Genomic DNA, 17,019 nt, shown 5'->3' with positions numbered 1-17,019 from the left:
ATTAATCAATACTGATGAGGTGATACCTGACGGTTCACTCGTCTCCACGGTTCTCAATAGTTGCCTGAATCCTATCAAGGATTTGCTACCACTCTTCGCCTCTTGACGAAGATAAATACATATTTGTACACATTTAATGATTTGGTAGCTCTCTTGTTACAAGAAGAGCAATCTCGTTCCAACCGGAACAACATGATTAGTGCAGATCAGGCTTTTGTGCCTCCTATCATGGCAAAGGAAAATCTAGGGTTGGTTCTAGTGCTAAACCTAAGGGCAAAGCACAAGCCCATTCAAATACTCCTAGGTCTAAAGAGGAGAAGATTGAGAAGAAGAAGAGATGCAACTATTGTCAGAAACCTGGTCATGTAATTGAGGAATGCAAGAAGTGTAAAGAGAAAGAATCAGCAAGGTCTTGTTGCAATTACAGATGCTAGTGCCAAGGAAGCAAATTTTGCACATGATGGCTATGCCTTAACAATCACATGCAGTGATTTGCCTATGTCTAGTTTGTCATTGTCGGATGTTGATTGGTATTTTGATTCAGGTGCTACAAAGCACATGAGTTTGTGCAAGAAGCTGTTTGCTACCTTGAAAGATGCACCATTAGTTCGTACACTTTTGTGTGCTAATAATGCATCATATGCCATTAAAGGCATTGGCAATTTGAGTTGACGTCATGTAGTGGGGATAGGTTTACTCTTGCAGATACTTTGTATGTACCTGGAATTCGCAAGAATCTTATTTACGTCTCAGCACTTCAAAAGCTGGTCTCAAAATCCAGTTTTCTAATCATTGCTGCTCCATTTATGCCAGAACAGATTCTGATGTTATGGTCTCTGGTACATTGAGCAATGGCCTTTACAGGCTTGACATGTATGACAAGAGTAGTGATTCTCATGATGATGCTATGATTGCTTCCACATCATAGGTTATGTGTGACATAGAGCTATGGCATGCTCGGTTTGGTCTCCTTAATTTCCCTTCTCTCATGCGTTTACAGCGTGAGTCTATGGTTCATGAGTTGCCACCTATGTAGCTCGCACACAAGCATGTATGCAAGGGATATATATTGGGCAAGATGCATCATCAGTCCTTTCCAAAGGATGGCATTGTGTGCGATACTTGGCAATTGCAGCTTGTACATAGTGATCTATGTGGCCCTATGAGGGTACCATCTTTTGCAAGACATCTGTAAGCAAGGTGGTTTGCCCGGATATATGAGTTGTAATCATGGTTGTGCGTGTGTGAGTTATCCCATATACATATGGATGTGAAGGTGCCTTAAAGTTGTATAAAAAGGGCTTGTAGTGGAGTTGGAAAATCATTCGTATGCAATATCAAGAGTTCTTTCACCATTGTTGTGAGTAGCCTCCAATTCATTGTGCTTCTCCACTTATGTTGTCATTTAGTTATTAAATCCTACTACAGATGTAGAAGGATTTCTCTAAAAGAACTTAATCTGTAGTAGTTCTTTATGCCTAATGGGATTTCTCAAAAAAGAACGACATTTGTAGTAGCTCTCTATGCCTAATGAAACAAATGAATGAAAATGGAAAGAATAATTGAAGAGACATGAAGAGACACGCACGTACCCAAATACTCAGATTTGCGCCGAGCCAAGAGATCCTTTTCCATTGCAAAAAGGGGGGTTTTATACAACTGTAGGACACTTTTACACCCATTTGCATATGGGATAAACTCACACTCAAATCTCTCTCCTCTCATTACAATGAATGTTACAACTCATGAACTCACACCCAAATCTCTCCTCTCAGTACAACCAATGTTACAACTCATAAAAGTGGGCGTTTGGTGTCACGAATAGGGGACTTGAAACAATAATAATAGAATAGACCGAACGCTTCAAATACCACATATAGAGCATGAAAACACAGTGGAAGAACAATATACAATACAATAACACCGCATTGAGCCGGAACGGCCAGCCCCCCGTAGGAACTTCTTTATTCAGATAGAAGCTTTTACAACCACCAAGGTGCGGGTGTGAACAACACGAGATCTTTCCACAAATTCTTTAGAGAAGCAATTCAGCTCCAAAAAGCTGACAAACAGTCACCAAAGAGCAGCCCCTAAAACAAGCCCCAAACTATCCCCTAGGCACCACACGTGTGATCCAATGTTGTACCGCTGTACGGCTGCTGCATACAGGCTGTTCTTAGCACCTGTACGGCCTGCTCCCTAGAAAGAGTATGCTGTACGTCTGTTGTACTCTCTGTATGACCAGCGTATGAATGGGCTGGAATGCTGTACGGCAGAAGCTTTTCAATACGGCCTGTACAAGAAGAGGAGAAGAAGCTGTCGTACCCTGTGTACAGCCTGTGCAAGTAAGTGGGGCAAGGCTGTGTGCTGTACGACTAGAGCAACAAGGCGGGAGAAAGGCGGATGCCCAATTGCAGCTCCAGTACGGCCTTCAAAAAGAGAGAGAGAAAAGTATTGCCACCTGGATCTCCTCTTCGACTGCAGAGAGAGAGAAATGAAATGAAATGAAATGATATATTAACGTCTCTAAGAGGCCATAGTGGCCTATGAGACCAAAACTGAGAGTACATCTGAAGTTGGTGTCTCATCAAAGAGAACAAGACTAAAAAGTACAATAAACTGATTGTCCTACAGTTATAAGAACAAAACTGCAAGACTCCGAGATGATACTGAGTAGAAAATACCGAAAAATACTGGAAAATGTATATCAGGTAGATCCGAGAGAGAGAAATGAAATGAAATGATATATTAACGTCTTCAGAAGGCCAAAATGACCTATGAGACCAAAAAGGTTACAACAATTGGTGGATCTGATACAATGTCTGTGTAAGAAAAGCTAAAAACAACTAAACAACTAACTGAAACTGAAACAACTATGAGGAAAAGTACGGTACTAGGAGCTCCTAATGGATAACATCTGGGAGGAAAACTCCAGCAACAAAGGTAAGCATCATACACATCACTATCCAAAGATGTCTCTCATCGATCGATGGCGGATATCCTCAATGTCCTCCATGGTGAGTACTCTAACTGGACGTCTCCCATGCCGTGCCAGTATGGTCCTGATCCTCTGTTGTAGTCTCCACCGGTGTCGAGATGGGCCTCTCATCTTGGGGCGCCTGGACCGCCCCAGCTCTATAGCCCGATCAATCAGTGTACCTCTGGTGCGGCTGTACTCTGGGGCTAGCTGCAATGCCTGCTGACCTGACTGCTCAATCTCTGGTCGAAAGAAGTCTGTAATCTGCCTCTGTAGGTGTCTCTCCCTCTCTGATCCCCTCCCTCTCAGGAGACCTTCTCTATGTCTACGCAGCTCCACCAAGTACAATCCGAGGCATCTCTGATCCTGGTATCTCATGACTCTAGAAAGTGGTCCAAAGCCCTCTCTAAACAGGCAGTGAAAACTGCCTCGTATCTCATAATATACTGGACAGTGACATATGTAATGTAACTCTGTCTCTGGCTCCATCTGGCACAGCTGACAAATCCTGGCCTCAGCTGGTACTCCTCTGAATCTACCAGTCTCAATCTCTAGCTGGTGTGAGGATGTGCGCATCTGACCAATAGCACACCGTACCCCATGAGAAAGATGAGTATCCATGTAGCTGGGTCTAATCACAAACCCATCCTGCGTGAGCTGGAGAAGATGATCTCTATAGAAAGCCATCTTCGTACCAAGCTCCTGTGTCGGCTGTATCCATGTCCTCCTAGTGTCCAGCTGAATCAAGTCGTGCCTAATAAGTCTGGTAATCTCTGCCCGTGTGAGAGAGGGGGAGGGTGCATCCAGGGAGTACTGAAATGGAGGTAGCCTGTCCATACTAAAGCCATGCAACTGGAACCAAGCTGTCATCTGTGCATACCAACATGATCCGTCTCCCTGTGATGCCAACTGTCGTGAAGACTCGAAGGCTAAGCGAGCATATCTGTCTCTAGGGAGAGCCCAAGTGCTATGTGTAAAGGAGACTGATCGAGTGAGTGCCTCTACTACCAATGGGGGGGCAGCCATCTCTGCACGGATAAAATCATGTGGTACGGAGGCCTTGGCCCTAATCATCCGGGAAATCATAGAAACCAAGGGCCTCTCCATATGTCTCCATCCATCAGTGCTACCTGCTCGGCTGTGCTAATCCACTAAGGGTCCCCATATCTCCACTCCATACAGCATGGCGGAAGTGACCAAAGTGTCAAAGAGCCAGAGCTTTGTTCGAGGTTCCTGAAACTGAACCTGCGAATACATCCTCTCTAGTCTCCCCAACGCTGCATAAGCTCTGGTCAATCTGGTCTCCGCTGCTCTCCTCAAGGAAAATAGTGGGCCACTGAAAACCACACCAAGGTAAGTATATGCATCTGTATACTCCACTGTCTCCTGACCATATGTAAAGGTGGGTACTGACCTCCTAACCCGCTGTGCTGTGGTGTTAAACACCATCACCTTGGTTTTACCAAGGTTAACAGACAATCCACTGTCCTGTGCAAACGTGTGCAATGCATCCAAATGACGCTACATCCCCTCTAGAGAATCTGAGATCAGCACAATATCATCAGCATACAATAACAGCGGAATCCATGTCCCTGCTAGCTGTGCTCCTCTGTCACCCTCCCGCTCTACATAGTCTGAAACCTCATCCACGTACATCCCAAATAAGGTGGGAGAAAGGGGGCAGCCCTGTTTCACCCCAATAGTGGAGTGAACCATCTCAGATATACCCTGAGTAGTACGTACCTGCCCCACAACTGTCGTGTATAAAGCCATGATTCCCCAAATCAGCTCTGTGGGCACTCCCATCTCCTGTAGTCTGCGCATCAGTCTGGCTCTCGGTACTGTGTCAAAAGCTTTGCGGAAATCCACAAAGCAACAGTAAATCCTCCTGCCATATAATCTGCCCTCCTCAATAATAGCTCTGAGTGTCAAGATATGGTCAAGAGTGGAGAAACCTCTCCTGAACCCTACCTGCCCTGACGCACGTATGCCCTCTCTCTCTGCCCATCTACTCAACTCCTGCTCAAAAATAGATGCATATAATCTAGCCAATGTGTGACCAATCATGATGGTACGATAATTCCCAGGAAGCATGGGATCCCCTGACTTTAAGATAGGCACAATCGTGGACATATTCCAAGTCTCAGGAAAACCCTCACACATGGCTCGGTTAAACATCATAGCAATAAGCTCTGCAAGCATATCTCTGGCATGAATAAAGTGCTCTGCTTCCAAACCATCATGATCATATGCTCTCCCAGTCCTCATCCTGTCAATAGCTTTCCTTACCATCTCAGCAGTAAAGAAAGCACATGTCTCTGGGCATGGCTCCGATGGGTCTGGCAGGGGCAGCTTTCCTGCTGCTGTGTACAGGGATGCTGCATACTCACCCCAAATCTCTGTGGAGGTAATGGCTGGTGATGGTGAATGCTGATGGAATAGTCTCCATGCCTCGCCTGAGTCCTGACTCATAAATAATTGATACAAATCCCTCTCTAACTGAGCAAGATAAGCCCTCTTCTTCCGTCGCACTAGGTGCCGGAAGGTAATCCGTGACTGTCTGTGAGTGGTAACACCCATGAGCACCTCTCTCTGTAATCTGATCCTCATCTCTCTGCACTCCTCATCATACCAACTGTTCTGGGGCATGTTCCCAGATCGTCTCCGTGTAGGCTGACTATGGGGATATGCCTCTGATGCTGCAGCATGAAGCGTATCTATCAATATCTGAGTGAGCTCATCTAATGGCCGTCTGTAAGCGTCTGTATATCTCATCCGTGTACACGGTGTCAGTCTCCCTCGTAAAGGTATAACGAGTGTGTGTGGAGACCTGTCCCAATGGAGCGGTGCTGAACTGAAATGTTAGAGTGAAGGACAAGATAGCATGATCCACTGCTATTCCAACCGGCCTAGTGCCTACCATAAAATCCTGAAAAGAGGGAATGAGACTGGGCTGAGCAATAACATAGTCCACTGTACTAGCACCATGCCTATGTGGAAAGCAAGTGAAACCGCCCAATGTCGGGAATCTCTGTAGGCCATTCAGGATGGCCAATCCATGTGCAGTCCCCATGTCTATCAAATACCGCCCATACACTGTATGTTCCTCATCCTGTGAGAGTCTAGATAGGCCCATATCCCTAACATCAAGCTCCCTCAACATCTCCTCTGAGGTATCATAAAATACTGTCTGGCTATGGGCGGTCCTGGCATTGAAGTCCCCCAGGAGAATGATGTCACCATCCTTGGAGAACTCCCAAATGTCATCATCCAAAATAGAAAAGGGAGACTGCCCGCTAGGTGATGCATACACTGATGTACTAGGAGCAAAATAGCATATAGCAATGTAGAGATATCTGCCCGTCTCTGCCTCTGTAGAACTCACACTCCTTACCAATCTCTGACGGAGACACCCATGTCTAGTGTATGTGTAGCCCGAGTAAATCTAACCGGATGATCCTGTTGATCTCCTGACGTGAGAGATCAAGGTATGGGGAATCCAAGCTATACTGAAACAGGGAAAAATGGTCCATCTGTATGCCATGTGCATGAAACCACTTGATTACCTCAGAGTACCATGCATGTGTCGGTAATGGTGGTGGCCGTATTGTTGAGGAGGAGGGAAGTCCAGCTCGTCTCAATCACTCCCTCCCCCTCTCGCCGTATAATTGCATAGAGGACTCTAGTGCTAGTCGTGGGAGGCGATCTCTGTCAAGCGTGTATACATGCTGAATATAAGTGACTATCTGAAAAAGGGCATCTGTAACCAATGGGGCCACCCCAAACTCTACATGTAGAATGTCATGTGGTACAGATGGCTTACTCCTAATCATGCATGACAACATCATCACCTACAGCCTCTCTATGCTCCTCTACTAATGCTTCCCTAGGCATGGCCCCCAAAGGGTTGCACCATACATAGCCGTTGGTCATACTAGAATATCAAAGAGCCAGCACTTAGTGCGGGTTCTTGGAAATGTGCCTGGAAACACTGTCTCTCCATACGGGCTAGGGAGGCGTGCCCCCTCGCAAGTCAGTTAGTGGCAGCTATGGTCATGCAAAACAAAGGGCCTGTAAAAGTGACTCCTAGATACACATACTTCTGCACAATCTCCACTGGGGCATCTCTGTATGTGTTGAGCGAGAGAGAGAGAGACAGAGCATGCAGCTCGACTTGGAAAAATCTTTTGATCATGTTAGTTGGTCTTTCCTATCGCAACTTATGACAACTTTGGGTTTTGGGCCTCGGATGTCCAGTCTGATTTACACGATTAGTAGCGGGGAGGAAGCCCGTGTTTTGCTAAATGGTGGGGTGACTCAGGGTGTTGGCTTGAATCGGTCTTTGCGGCAAGGATGCCATCTTAGTCCACTGTTTTTTGCTATTGTCACACACCCCATACTTTCCTTGCTAGATAAGATGGCTAAAGATGGCCAAATTGTGGGTCTGCATTTGCGGAGTGGTCAACAGTTGGTGGGTTAGGCCCTTGCGGATGAATCTTTCATGTTCTGGAGGGTTGACAAAAGGAATGTTGCTTGCGCTATGGAGACTTGGGACTTGTTTGCTCACGCTTCCGGTTTGTGCATTAACATTGAGAAGTCCACCTTGCTTAGTTGCATAGAATCAGATTTGGCTGCCTTGGGATGGCAAGGAAGACTGGTCCCTAGAGGTTGTATTATGCGGCATTTGGACTACCGTGTGGGTGTTGATGTGTCGACCTGGGAATTGCTGAATTGGATGGTCACCTATATTCATGACAAGTTTTTGTACTTGAAGTCCTAAGGGTGGCCTCTACATGTCCGCCTTAAAGTGGCCCAATCTATTATGATACCAATGGTCTCTTTTTTCCTTTGATACGATGGAGTAAGAAGTCGTTGGGTGAGTTAATGCAGCCTGTGCAATTTATGCTGTGGAAAATGCAGGGTGATAGGGCTGGATAGACTTGGGTCTCTTGGATGGATATTGCCACACCTAAGAGATTAGGGGAAGGAGCTTTGTTGGATGTGCACATTCATCTTTTGGCTCGCCGTTGGTCCTTGTTTCAAGACTTGTGTCTTCAGACGCAGCCTTGGGTATTTATGGCCCACAAACTTATTGCAGAAGTGGGTATTCATGAGGGTGAGACAAGAATTGTTGTATTATGGTGGGAGATTTCGAATGGGGCACAGACAGTCAGGGTGCCTGCTTCTGAGTTTCTTTCGCATTTGTTGATCTCTTGGCAAGAGGTCTTATTGCATAGTCGTTGGAATCTACCACAGAATAGGCTTCATGCAAACTCCTTGTAGAGAGAGCCTTTTGTTACCACACGGGTTGTGACTTGGCCAAGGAGGGATGATTCCTGCAAGCAGCAGAACTGTATGGCTAGGTTGCGGTTGGTGCGGGTGGCTGATGCATTGATACCGAGACGGGGCCGGGTTTTCTCTTTCCGTCGAATTCGTCAGCATTTCAAGGTTCCCAGGTCTTATAGTTCACTATGAAGTGTGATTAAGGAGAAATTAGATTAGTTTGGGAATATTCCGGCCCTCGAGGCTACTACACCATGGGCTGATTGGATGCTTAAAAATTCTGGGGATCTTATGCTAGTGTCTGCTAACCAAGTCTACCATTTGTTGGTTGAGGATAAGAGGTGGGTTAGTGAAAAAGCCAACAAAGTTTGGCGGGTAGCTCGAAGACGCTCGTGGTGGAAGCATACATTGAAGGGTGTTTGGCGTTCCAAGATCCCTTTTCAAGGGAAAGTCTTTGTTTGGCGGGTGTTGGTGGGAGGTTTGCCTACAGGGGATCAATTGTGCAGGAGGAAGCTTGCAGCAGCCTTTGTGTTTTCTGCACCACTTGCCCAGAGAATAGCCGCCATTTATTTATGCATTGCCTGGTTGCTAAACATGTTTGGGATTTTGTTTCCCGAGCTTGTTGGTCCATTGCACACACACATGTTTTGGTTAGGGATTGGCTCACACAAAATGCATTCATCTTCGATGGCCAATCGGGTATACATGGCCACATTGGAGGAATTCGGGGCTTGCTGTTGTGACAGCTTTCGTTCAACACATACACTCAGCCTAGAACAGTCCCAATCAGCCCCTTGTCTCAGCCTCAGATTTTCAGCCTTCCTACATTCCATTGGAAGAGTGCATAGGCTTGAGATCAGTCATCATTGGTGCTTCCACAGCCGTGTACAATTCCGCCCGACTCTTGGTCTTTCAAAGGTTTTGCGTTTGGCTTATCTACAGTCCAAAGTCAGTCCCATTCATTATCTTCAAAGATAATAAAGCAAATACTCCTAGCAATAGGAGGGGGCCCTTCAGTGGGTAATTTGGGACCCAATAAAGTGTACAGATCTATCTCTCTCTCATCTCTTAAAGTTTTAAGTGATAAAAGTAGATTGCTAAAGACTCGCGAAACTCAGGATAAAGAAGGCGGTGTGAGGCTGTGTGATAGGATCCTTCATTACGCATAATTCCACTGCATGCTACAAGGGGGTGCAGGGGCGTGTGTGGTAGGTTTGGAGAGGGCAAGCATGGTCAGGTTAAAGAAGGTGGTTGATAAGTGGATGAAGGCGATGTTGATAAATGAAATGTTTAGCAAGCGATAGGGTGAGGGATGGGGAGATGGTGCGAAGGGACCAATTGGCAGCCGAGCCTCTGTCAAGGAGTGTGTGGACGGGTTGCAAAGGGCACCGGGGGTAGCCTATGTGAAAGGGGAGTGAGTGGAAGTTGCGGCTGAGAGGTTAAACAGTGGCCCTTGCAACGGCCAATTTTGTAAATAGACACGCAGTGCACCAACTGCAGTGGTGCGAGCAGGGCAAGCAGTGATGACTGTTGCTGCTAGTGATTTGAGCGCACAGCGAGCAGCTCACGGAAAATGATGACCATATTGGTGCGTTTACGTGGAAGGTGAGTAGGAGAGATGAAGAGGGCGCGTATGAAGTGCAGAGACAAAGGGGTGAACAAACTGGTAAGGAGGGTTGGTGGGAGGCAAGTAGGAAGGTGTTGCGAAGGGGGCACTTCAGCACCAAACGTACATTCACGAACTGCACAGCAGCACAAAGAAGAAGAAGGAACTGCACAAAAACAGAAGAAAAAGACCTTGAGACCTTGGCAGCAGGAGTGGTGGAAACTCAACCCCTCCCCAGGGGATCGCCAGAAATCAGCACTACCTGTAGCTGATTTCAATGCCCAATTTCACAAGAGAAATTGAACAAACGAATGGATTGTATTGATTGCCTTCAAGAGCAGGGAAAACCCTCATGTGGGATAACTCACACACCTCGTGCTTTCACATGTGCCTACCACGGGCAAACTACCCCTGTACAGAGTCAGAGGATTCCTACCCTTAGGCCACACCGGGAAAGCTTTGGGATCATTTCATTGATTCTGGCATCGGCTTTGGCACTCTTATAGGAGGAGTGAGATATCCCATTTCTTCTAGTTATTCTACACGGTGGTCTAGTGGAGAACTGTCTTTGGTGCAGATCCAGCTTGCCCTGGATGCTCGATAGCCTTTGAGATTGTACAACACTGTCTCTAGGGTTGCAGAGTTTCCCAAAGGACACTGAATCTGGACCACATGTTTTCTTTGAGGGCGAGGGCCATGACTGCAAGAAAGAGACAATACGAAAATCAATACAAAATCATGGCTAGAATACGAAAATATTCACAGAGTGTAAGGTAATTGCAACCAGTTAGGGGCATGGTGATGCCAAGAGAGTCCGGTGGGAGTCAGAGAGAAGAAGATCCCATGATCCCATTCCTCGTGAGGAAAGCGCGCTTCACTTCCGTTAATCTAGGTGGTCCCTGTGTACAGGCCCAAGTGGCCATAAGGGTATGAATAATCTCTCCCCAAATCATACAAATGCACTAAGTGCCATGCCATAAATCTGGGTGTCCTCGATCGCCATGTGACCGAGAAATATCTTGAAGTGTGTAGCTTTGGACCATCCCTCTGTGCATCATGATGGCAGAGTCAGGGTCTCACCCTCAAAGAAAACCTGTGGTCTAGAGACTCGGTGAGCCAAGCAATAGAGCCCCAAGTGATGTTTATATTACCTCTCCTCAGTTTGCCTAAAAGCTCAGCTATGGAGCTCCATATCATTTGAGCAACTTTGCAACCCAAGAGACAATGCTCTATAGTCTGAGAGGCTATCAAGCATCTAGGACAAGTTGGATCCGCACCAAAGATAGCTCTCTACTGGTTTAGTGGGAGACCACAGTGTAGCAATAACGACAAAAAATGGGCTTTTTGGTTCCTCTTGTAAGTGTGCCAAAGTTGATGCCAAAACCTCTTCTGAATCAATAGCCCATAGCTTTCCCAGTGTGGCCTGAGGGTAGGAATCCTCTTAATCTGTCCAAGTAGTAATAGCCTTTGTAATAGTCTGCATTCCTCACAGTCTAACTGAAGAAAGGAAAACTCTTCAAGGGATTGAGTGCATCAGTCCATTCCTAGGTCATATTTCACACCGTCCCTTGGGGAGACTTGATACCACCTGGGAGTATTTCCAGCATCACTGCCTTGTAGATATGGACGGCTAGACGCATCAATTCGATTGACGGCTCCCAGATTTATGACACTTGGTGCATTTATACCATTTGGGAGATTATTCATATCCTTATGGCCACTTGGGCCCATATATAGGGACCTTCTAGATCAGCACAAGCAAAGCACGTTCTCCTCTTGAGGGAGTGGGATCATGGGACCTTCTTCTCTTTGACTTCCACTAGACTCTCTTGGCATCACCGCGCCCTTGACTGGTTGCAATTACCTTACACTCTGTGATGAGGATTTCCAGCTTCTAGCCATGATTTTGTATTGATTCTTTCATACTTAATAGAAGTCTCTTTCTTGAGAGGAAAAGAAATTCCTAATAAAGTTTTCTAAGCAATGGTCATTCTTTTGGTGGGCCAAAACATGTCTTATGATAATATCTTTACATCATTGACACATATGTCCAGATATGGTTTGAAACCTGTGTATCAGTAAGTGGGATCATGGCGTTTTCTTCTCTTTGACCCCCACAGGACTCACTTGGCAGTATAATGTCCCAGATTGGTTGAGATCTCCCTATATTGTGGGATGAGAATTTGTTTCACTCATACTTAATAGAAGTCTCTTTCTTGCCAAAAAAACAAATTATGGGATCCCTGATGAGGAATTCAAGACAGTACCATCACTTTTCAAACTTCATAATTTGATTCCTTGATGTGGTTTATTTTATGTGGTGAAACAGGTCCGGTTATTGCAAAAGTCTAAAGATAGTCAGAGAGAGGAGATACTTCGCTTATCTGGGCTTTTAAAAGACAAGGTAAGGAAAGCTTTTATCATTGCTTTGACACTTACTCTTGGAGTTGTCTTGCTTTTTTCTATGTACAGATAGTTTCTTGAATACATGTTTCAAGTCACATAGAAGACTAAACGTGTATTATTGCCAGAGTGATGAAGAAAACAGAAGGACAAGTTCTCTACATGCACACGCACATGCTCATGAGAGCTTGCTGTTTCATAATTTTATGGACTCTACAAATTCCAAGGTAGCACACTCGTAAAGTTTATCAATGGGGTGAAAATTTTGTGTGTGTTCTCATGTTATGGATGCTGCTTGCTTACCATGTGTTGGGCTTTGTCATGTCCTCTCCAGTCAAAACTTCAGGAGTTAGAGTTGAAGACAATGTCACTAGCTGCAGACTTATCAAAAACAGAAGCCCTTTACAAGGACTGTTTCTCAAAGCTTCAAAGAGCTGAAGCACAGTAAATATACTTATGCTGAGAATAACTTTTTCCAGACTTATCAGATTACTGTCTGCTGAGCTAGCCTTTTCCAATCTTGAAAAATACTTTGACAGGTGCTTGTAAACAGTAGATCTAGAGATTGAACAACAATTTTCTTTGTGTAGATGTGCTGAACAACGGACAGAGTACGATCACGTGCTCTCTATTCTCTCAAAGGTAACTAATTTCCTGTGCCGCATAACAGGCCCTAGTTTGTGTTTGTGACTGGATGCTTTAAAAGATCATGGGTGTAACAGTGAAAAAAAATGTACAATTTACTATAAAAGCTGCTATATAATCGATGGAAGTGAGCTCTCTATAGAATGAATCAGAAAACAGAGCCGTGATAGCCTCGCAAATTCTCATTGTAACATGATTTGGCAAAAACAATCTAGGCAAAAAGTCATATTACCTCTCTTCACCCAAGAGCCAAGTACATTGGTTTATAGCTCCAATGAGCTCATGTGCGCCACACAAAGATGCCACCTCACATGCCACACAAGTTGCCCAAATTGTGTCCAACTCACCTTTGTATCCATATTCAAAGAATGGGGGAGAACCCTTGCCTCCCTGTAAATTACAAATACCAAATGCACACCATGGGTGAACCCTACCACACCAACACACACACAAACCCGATATTTCAAACATCAGTGAAGTATGCTCACAGAAAGAGTAACTGAAAACATGCAGCCTGTGCTTCTCATCTCAGTTCCCATCTTGCTTTTAGCTGCCTATCTTTAGTCTCTCAGTGGCCATTGGCATGTTCAGCCCAGGCCACCTCCACTTAATTGTGTGCTCTGAAAATCCAATTTTTCCTGAAGTTTTGAAGCCACCGGCTACTCTATGACGGTGAATAGCATAAGCCTATATTCCAATCAAGAAATGTATTTTTTTTTTTCCCATGACTAGTGTTGGACCTGTGTTTGCACACTAGCGATTGTGGTTTTGTGCAATAAAAGTATCTATCATTGCCATGTTAATGACTTACACCTTCAATGATCAATACTTGGCCAAACCATGAAGAGTGAAAAACCCCGTCTGAAATGCACTTAGATTATGCTTTTTAGCTTCTTGGCATCTGTGTCTCTGCATTCTTGTCCTATGCCATGCACACTGATCTTCTCCTGAATTGGTGTCAGTGTTGAAGTTGCATAAAGTTCAGAATTTACGCTTATATTAGTGCATTACCGTAACAGCTGGATTTAACTTAAAATGATCTCCAAAGGATGGTTATGAAAGTTATGTGTCACCTAAATTACCTCTTTGTAATCCCAAAAAGTTATTGTTGTCTGCACCTATTTGGACTCAAAAAGTTGAGATAACTTGAACCAAATTTTAGTAAGTGGATATAACGTGCATGATGTATACAAGAGAATAGTCAAAAGAAGTAGGATCTTTTGATCCACAAAACTTCAAAACTCAAATTGCACAATAACAGAGGAGAATATTGTATTACTAAAGTGATATAATCACACTCATGCGCTCTTGTGAAGGGAGCTTCGATGGTCAATCTTGAATTGCTAAGACGGAGGTTGTATGCTAATAGAAGCTAGGGAGTACACTCACACTGATGATTGATGAGCAGTGTGGAGAAGGGGATGGCAGTGTATCTATATAGGCTTGTATACGTAAGTCGGCAATGACATGATCATGTAGATCCATGGACATAGTCATAGTTGGTGCCACTGTCCATGGTGTAGATGAGGCCCATGTAGACACGGCCCATAAAGATGAACTAGATAATGCTATGCTGTTTCTCCACCTGCAACGGCTATCCCAGCTCATCTTGGGCCCCGCAATGTCAAGATATTGTGTCCAAGAGTAAAGTCTACCTACTCCATGTGTGGACCATTGTCCAATATAGCATGTAGCCTATTTGGCAGCGTGTTAAATCTAATCCATGTGGCATGGTAGGCCACCTTCCCGTGTGAATACGAGGATGTTGGGCACCTAGGCTGCTCAACCATGGCTACTCCTCATAATGAGGGCCATACAAACATGAGCTAGCCGTGCATAGACAATACAATATGAGAGTGGAGCATTGATATCAAAACAATTTAAAAATTAGTAAGTGATCAGTCACGTATGAGTAGAATAATAGGATTTAGATTTCTAGAAGGCATTTGTTCTCCCACATGGAATTGTGTGTGTCATCTCGAGCATCAAAGACTCGTGCTTTTCTAACAAAATTATAAAAGAGGTATGTGATGAGAGAGGGTACGGTCAAAGAGAGGCCAAATAAGTCTAGGGAGTTCTACGTTCTTAAGTAAGCATCATTGAGACATTGATGTGATTGTTGACTGGTGATGAGCCTCAAGATGTCAGAAAGTAATAGGTTGCTGCATGATTTATAGCAATGCATGACATTTGATAACAGTGCACTTGCAATTTTAATCTGGGGTTTTCAGGTCGATGATGATAGACTACAACTTCAACAAAGATGCAGACAGCTTGTAAATGTTGGAGGTAAAGGAGACACCGGTTGGCTGCCTGGTGGTAACACCAAGCTTGACAGGATACTCGAGCAATCAGAGACAGAGGTTCCTGAGGTGAACTTTTTTACACTTGGCAAATTTATGCGGCTACTGTGATTAGCTTCTGTTTTAGTAGATGATATACTGACAAAAATGTGATGATAGGATGGTGATGAGGCAATGAAGAGCTGAAGATGCAATGAAGTTGGTAAGTATGTTTGTGAGGATTGTTATAATACCTATGACTATTTTCCATGCCAAGGTGGGGTAGGAATAAAACTATTCTACTGGGGCTTTCCTGCCTTAGTTTTCATGAAACCATTGATACACAAGTGTGTGCATGCGTGTGTGCATACGGGCACATGGGTGCGCACACACACACACAATGCATAGCTTCTCAAGGTATCATGCTACTATCTTACAAAGCCAGCCACGACGAAAAATCCCCCCACTGCATTTATTTTCCCTGTGTGTTTTTATTTCTTAAAATTCAAAGATGGAAAAGAAATGTCCCTATGTTCAAATGGTCTTTTTATGTTTCAATTCAATGTCAAGTTTGTGATAAGATCAAAATTGCTGATGTAGGTCATTGCAGATTACTTAAGTTTGCATTCCAGAGGTGAACTGATCTGCTATTCAAATCATTCTAAAAGAGATCCACTGATCTCCTCGCGATGAAGCATTGCTATACAGGTCACCTAAACGTTGAAAGAATGGGTTGTGACTTGGTCTTGCACAAGCAAGAGTTACTTCTGTAACCTAGCCAATTCCTGCAACAGCTGCACTTGTCATCATTCTTATTGTACAATGGCATTTCAATATCCTTTGACATGGTTAGATCCGAGTGTTTTAAATTCTGAATAACTTAGATAATAAGCACAAGAAATTGTCACATTAACCCTTTAAAGGACAAGATGATAAGAGTCTTAAGAAAAAAAAAACCTATAAATAGTGTAGGTAGACCTTAAAATTTCAAAAAAGGGCTGAGTTTGAAGGTTTAAAAATTGTTGTTTTAAAAGAGTTTGTAATACTAAAACTGTAAAAGCTCTAAAATATACAGAACTTATGGGCACTTTTGTGGGATGGGAAACATACTTTGGAAAGTGTCCCTCGTATTGATGTGCATTGTGCACAAGCTATTTGTGAGGGCAGTGAAAAAAGTAAGGAAATGCAAAAGTTTTTAATATACAAATATACAAATATATGGGGTTTTAATGGGGAAAATGTGAAATCTTATCTAGAATGGGTAACTTTCATTTTGCCCAAAACTTAGAAAAAGTGTGAGAGTTTTCTAAACTTTCTTAGAAAGGCGTGCTATACGGGGTATGAAAGAGTGCCTTTCTTCTCCCATAGTACGCATGATGTGTAGTGTGCACAAGCCATCTCTCTCTACACTTTTTTTTTTAAATGAAAACCAGTCGTCTATTACCAAAAAGCAATGTACATGGGGATGATGTACTTCAGAGAGAAGTCATCCAAGGAAGAAAGCTAAAAACAGTAGAAAAAGACTTCAAATTGTGGGATGCCAATAGCCTCCAACTATCAACAGTCATGTAAGGATTGGCGAAGATTGGCACGAAAGAGAGCATAAGCATACAGACAAGGTTGTTGAAACATAGTATGGTTCCTAGCCTTCCAAATCGTCCAGAGTGCCCAATATCTCATCCAAATGATGAAAGTGTCAAATGGAGCCATGCAAGATTGCAGAACGCCAAAAATCTAGAAGGGTTTTCCTCCTTTAAACGATGGAAAACATTCTCGAAGGTTGTGAGTTAGTGCTTGCAAGAAATTTCTAGACTTTGTGCAAT

The 17,019-nt window shown here is 44.1% G+C and overlaps 1 protein-coding gene across 1 annotated transcript in view; it reads left to right on the top strand.

Moving 5' to 3' along the window:
- The window catches only part of LOC147606821 (uncharacterized), a 200,344-nt gene extending 184,146 nt beyond the window's left edge, over positions 1-16,198 (top strand). Inside the window, exons 24-30 of the mRNA XM_086791117.1 lie at positions 12,196-12,270; positions 12,398-12,496; positions 12,604-12,713; positions 12,860-12,911; positions 15,146-15,286; positions 15,377-15,419; positions 15,797-16,198. Of these exons, the coding sequence (XP_086647243.1) occupies positions 12,196-12,270; positions 12,398-12,496; positions 12,604-12,713; positions 12,860-12,911; positions 15,146-15,286; positions 15,377-15,403 (504 nt within the window). The 3' untranslated portion in view covers positions 15,404-15,419; positions 15,797-16,198. The remainder of the gene's footprint in view (positions 1-12,195; positions 12,271-12,397; positions 12,497-12,603; positions 12,714-12,859; positions 12,912-15,145; positions 15,287-15,376; positions 15,420-15,796) is intronic.
- The last annotated feature ends 821 nt before the right edge of the window (positions 16,199-17,019 follow it).

The sequence above is a fragment of the Cibotium barometz genome, chromosome 56 (assembly GCF_041138505.1).
Source record: "Cibotium barometz isolate CiBa-2024 chromosome 56, ASM4113850v1, whole genome shotgun sequence".
Taxonomy (NCBI): domain Eukaryota; kingdom Viridiplantae; phylum Streptophyta; class Polypodiopsida; order Cyatheales; family Cibotiaceae; genus Cibotium; species Cibotium barometz.
Note: the sequence above shows the minus strand (reverse complement) of the source record. Positions and strands in the feature narration are given on the sequence as shown.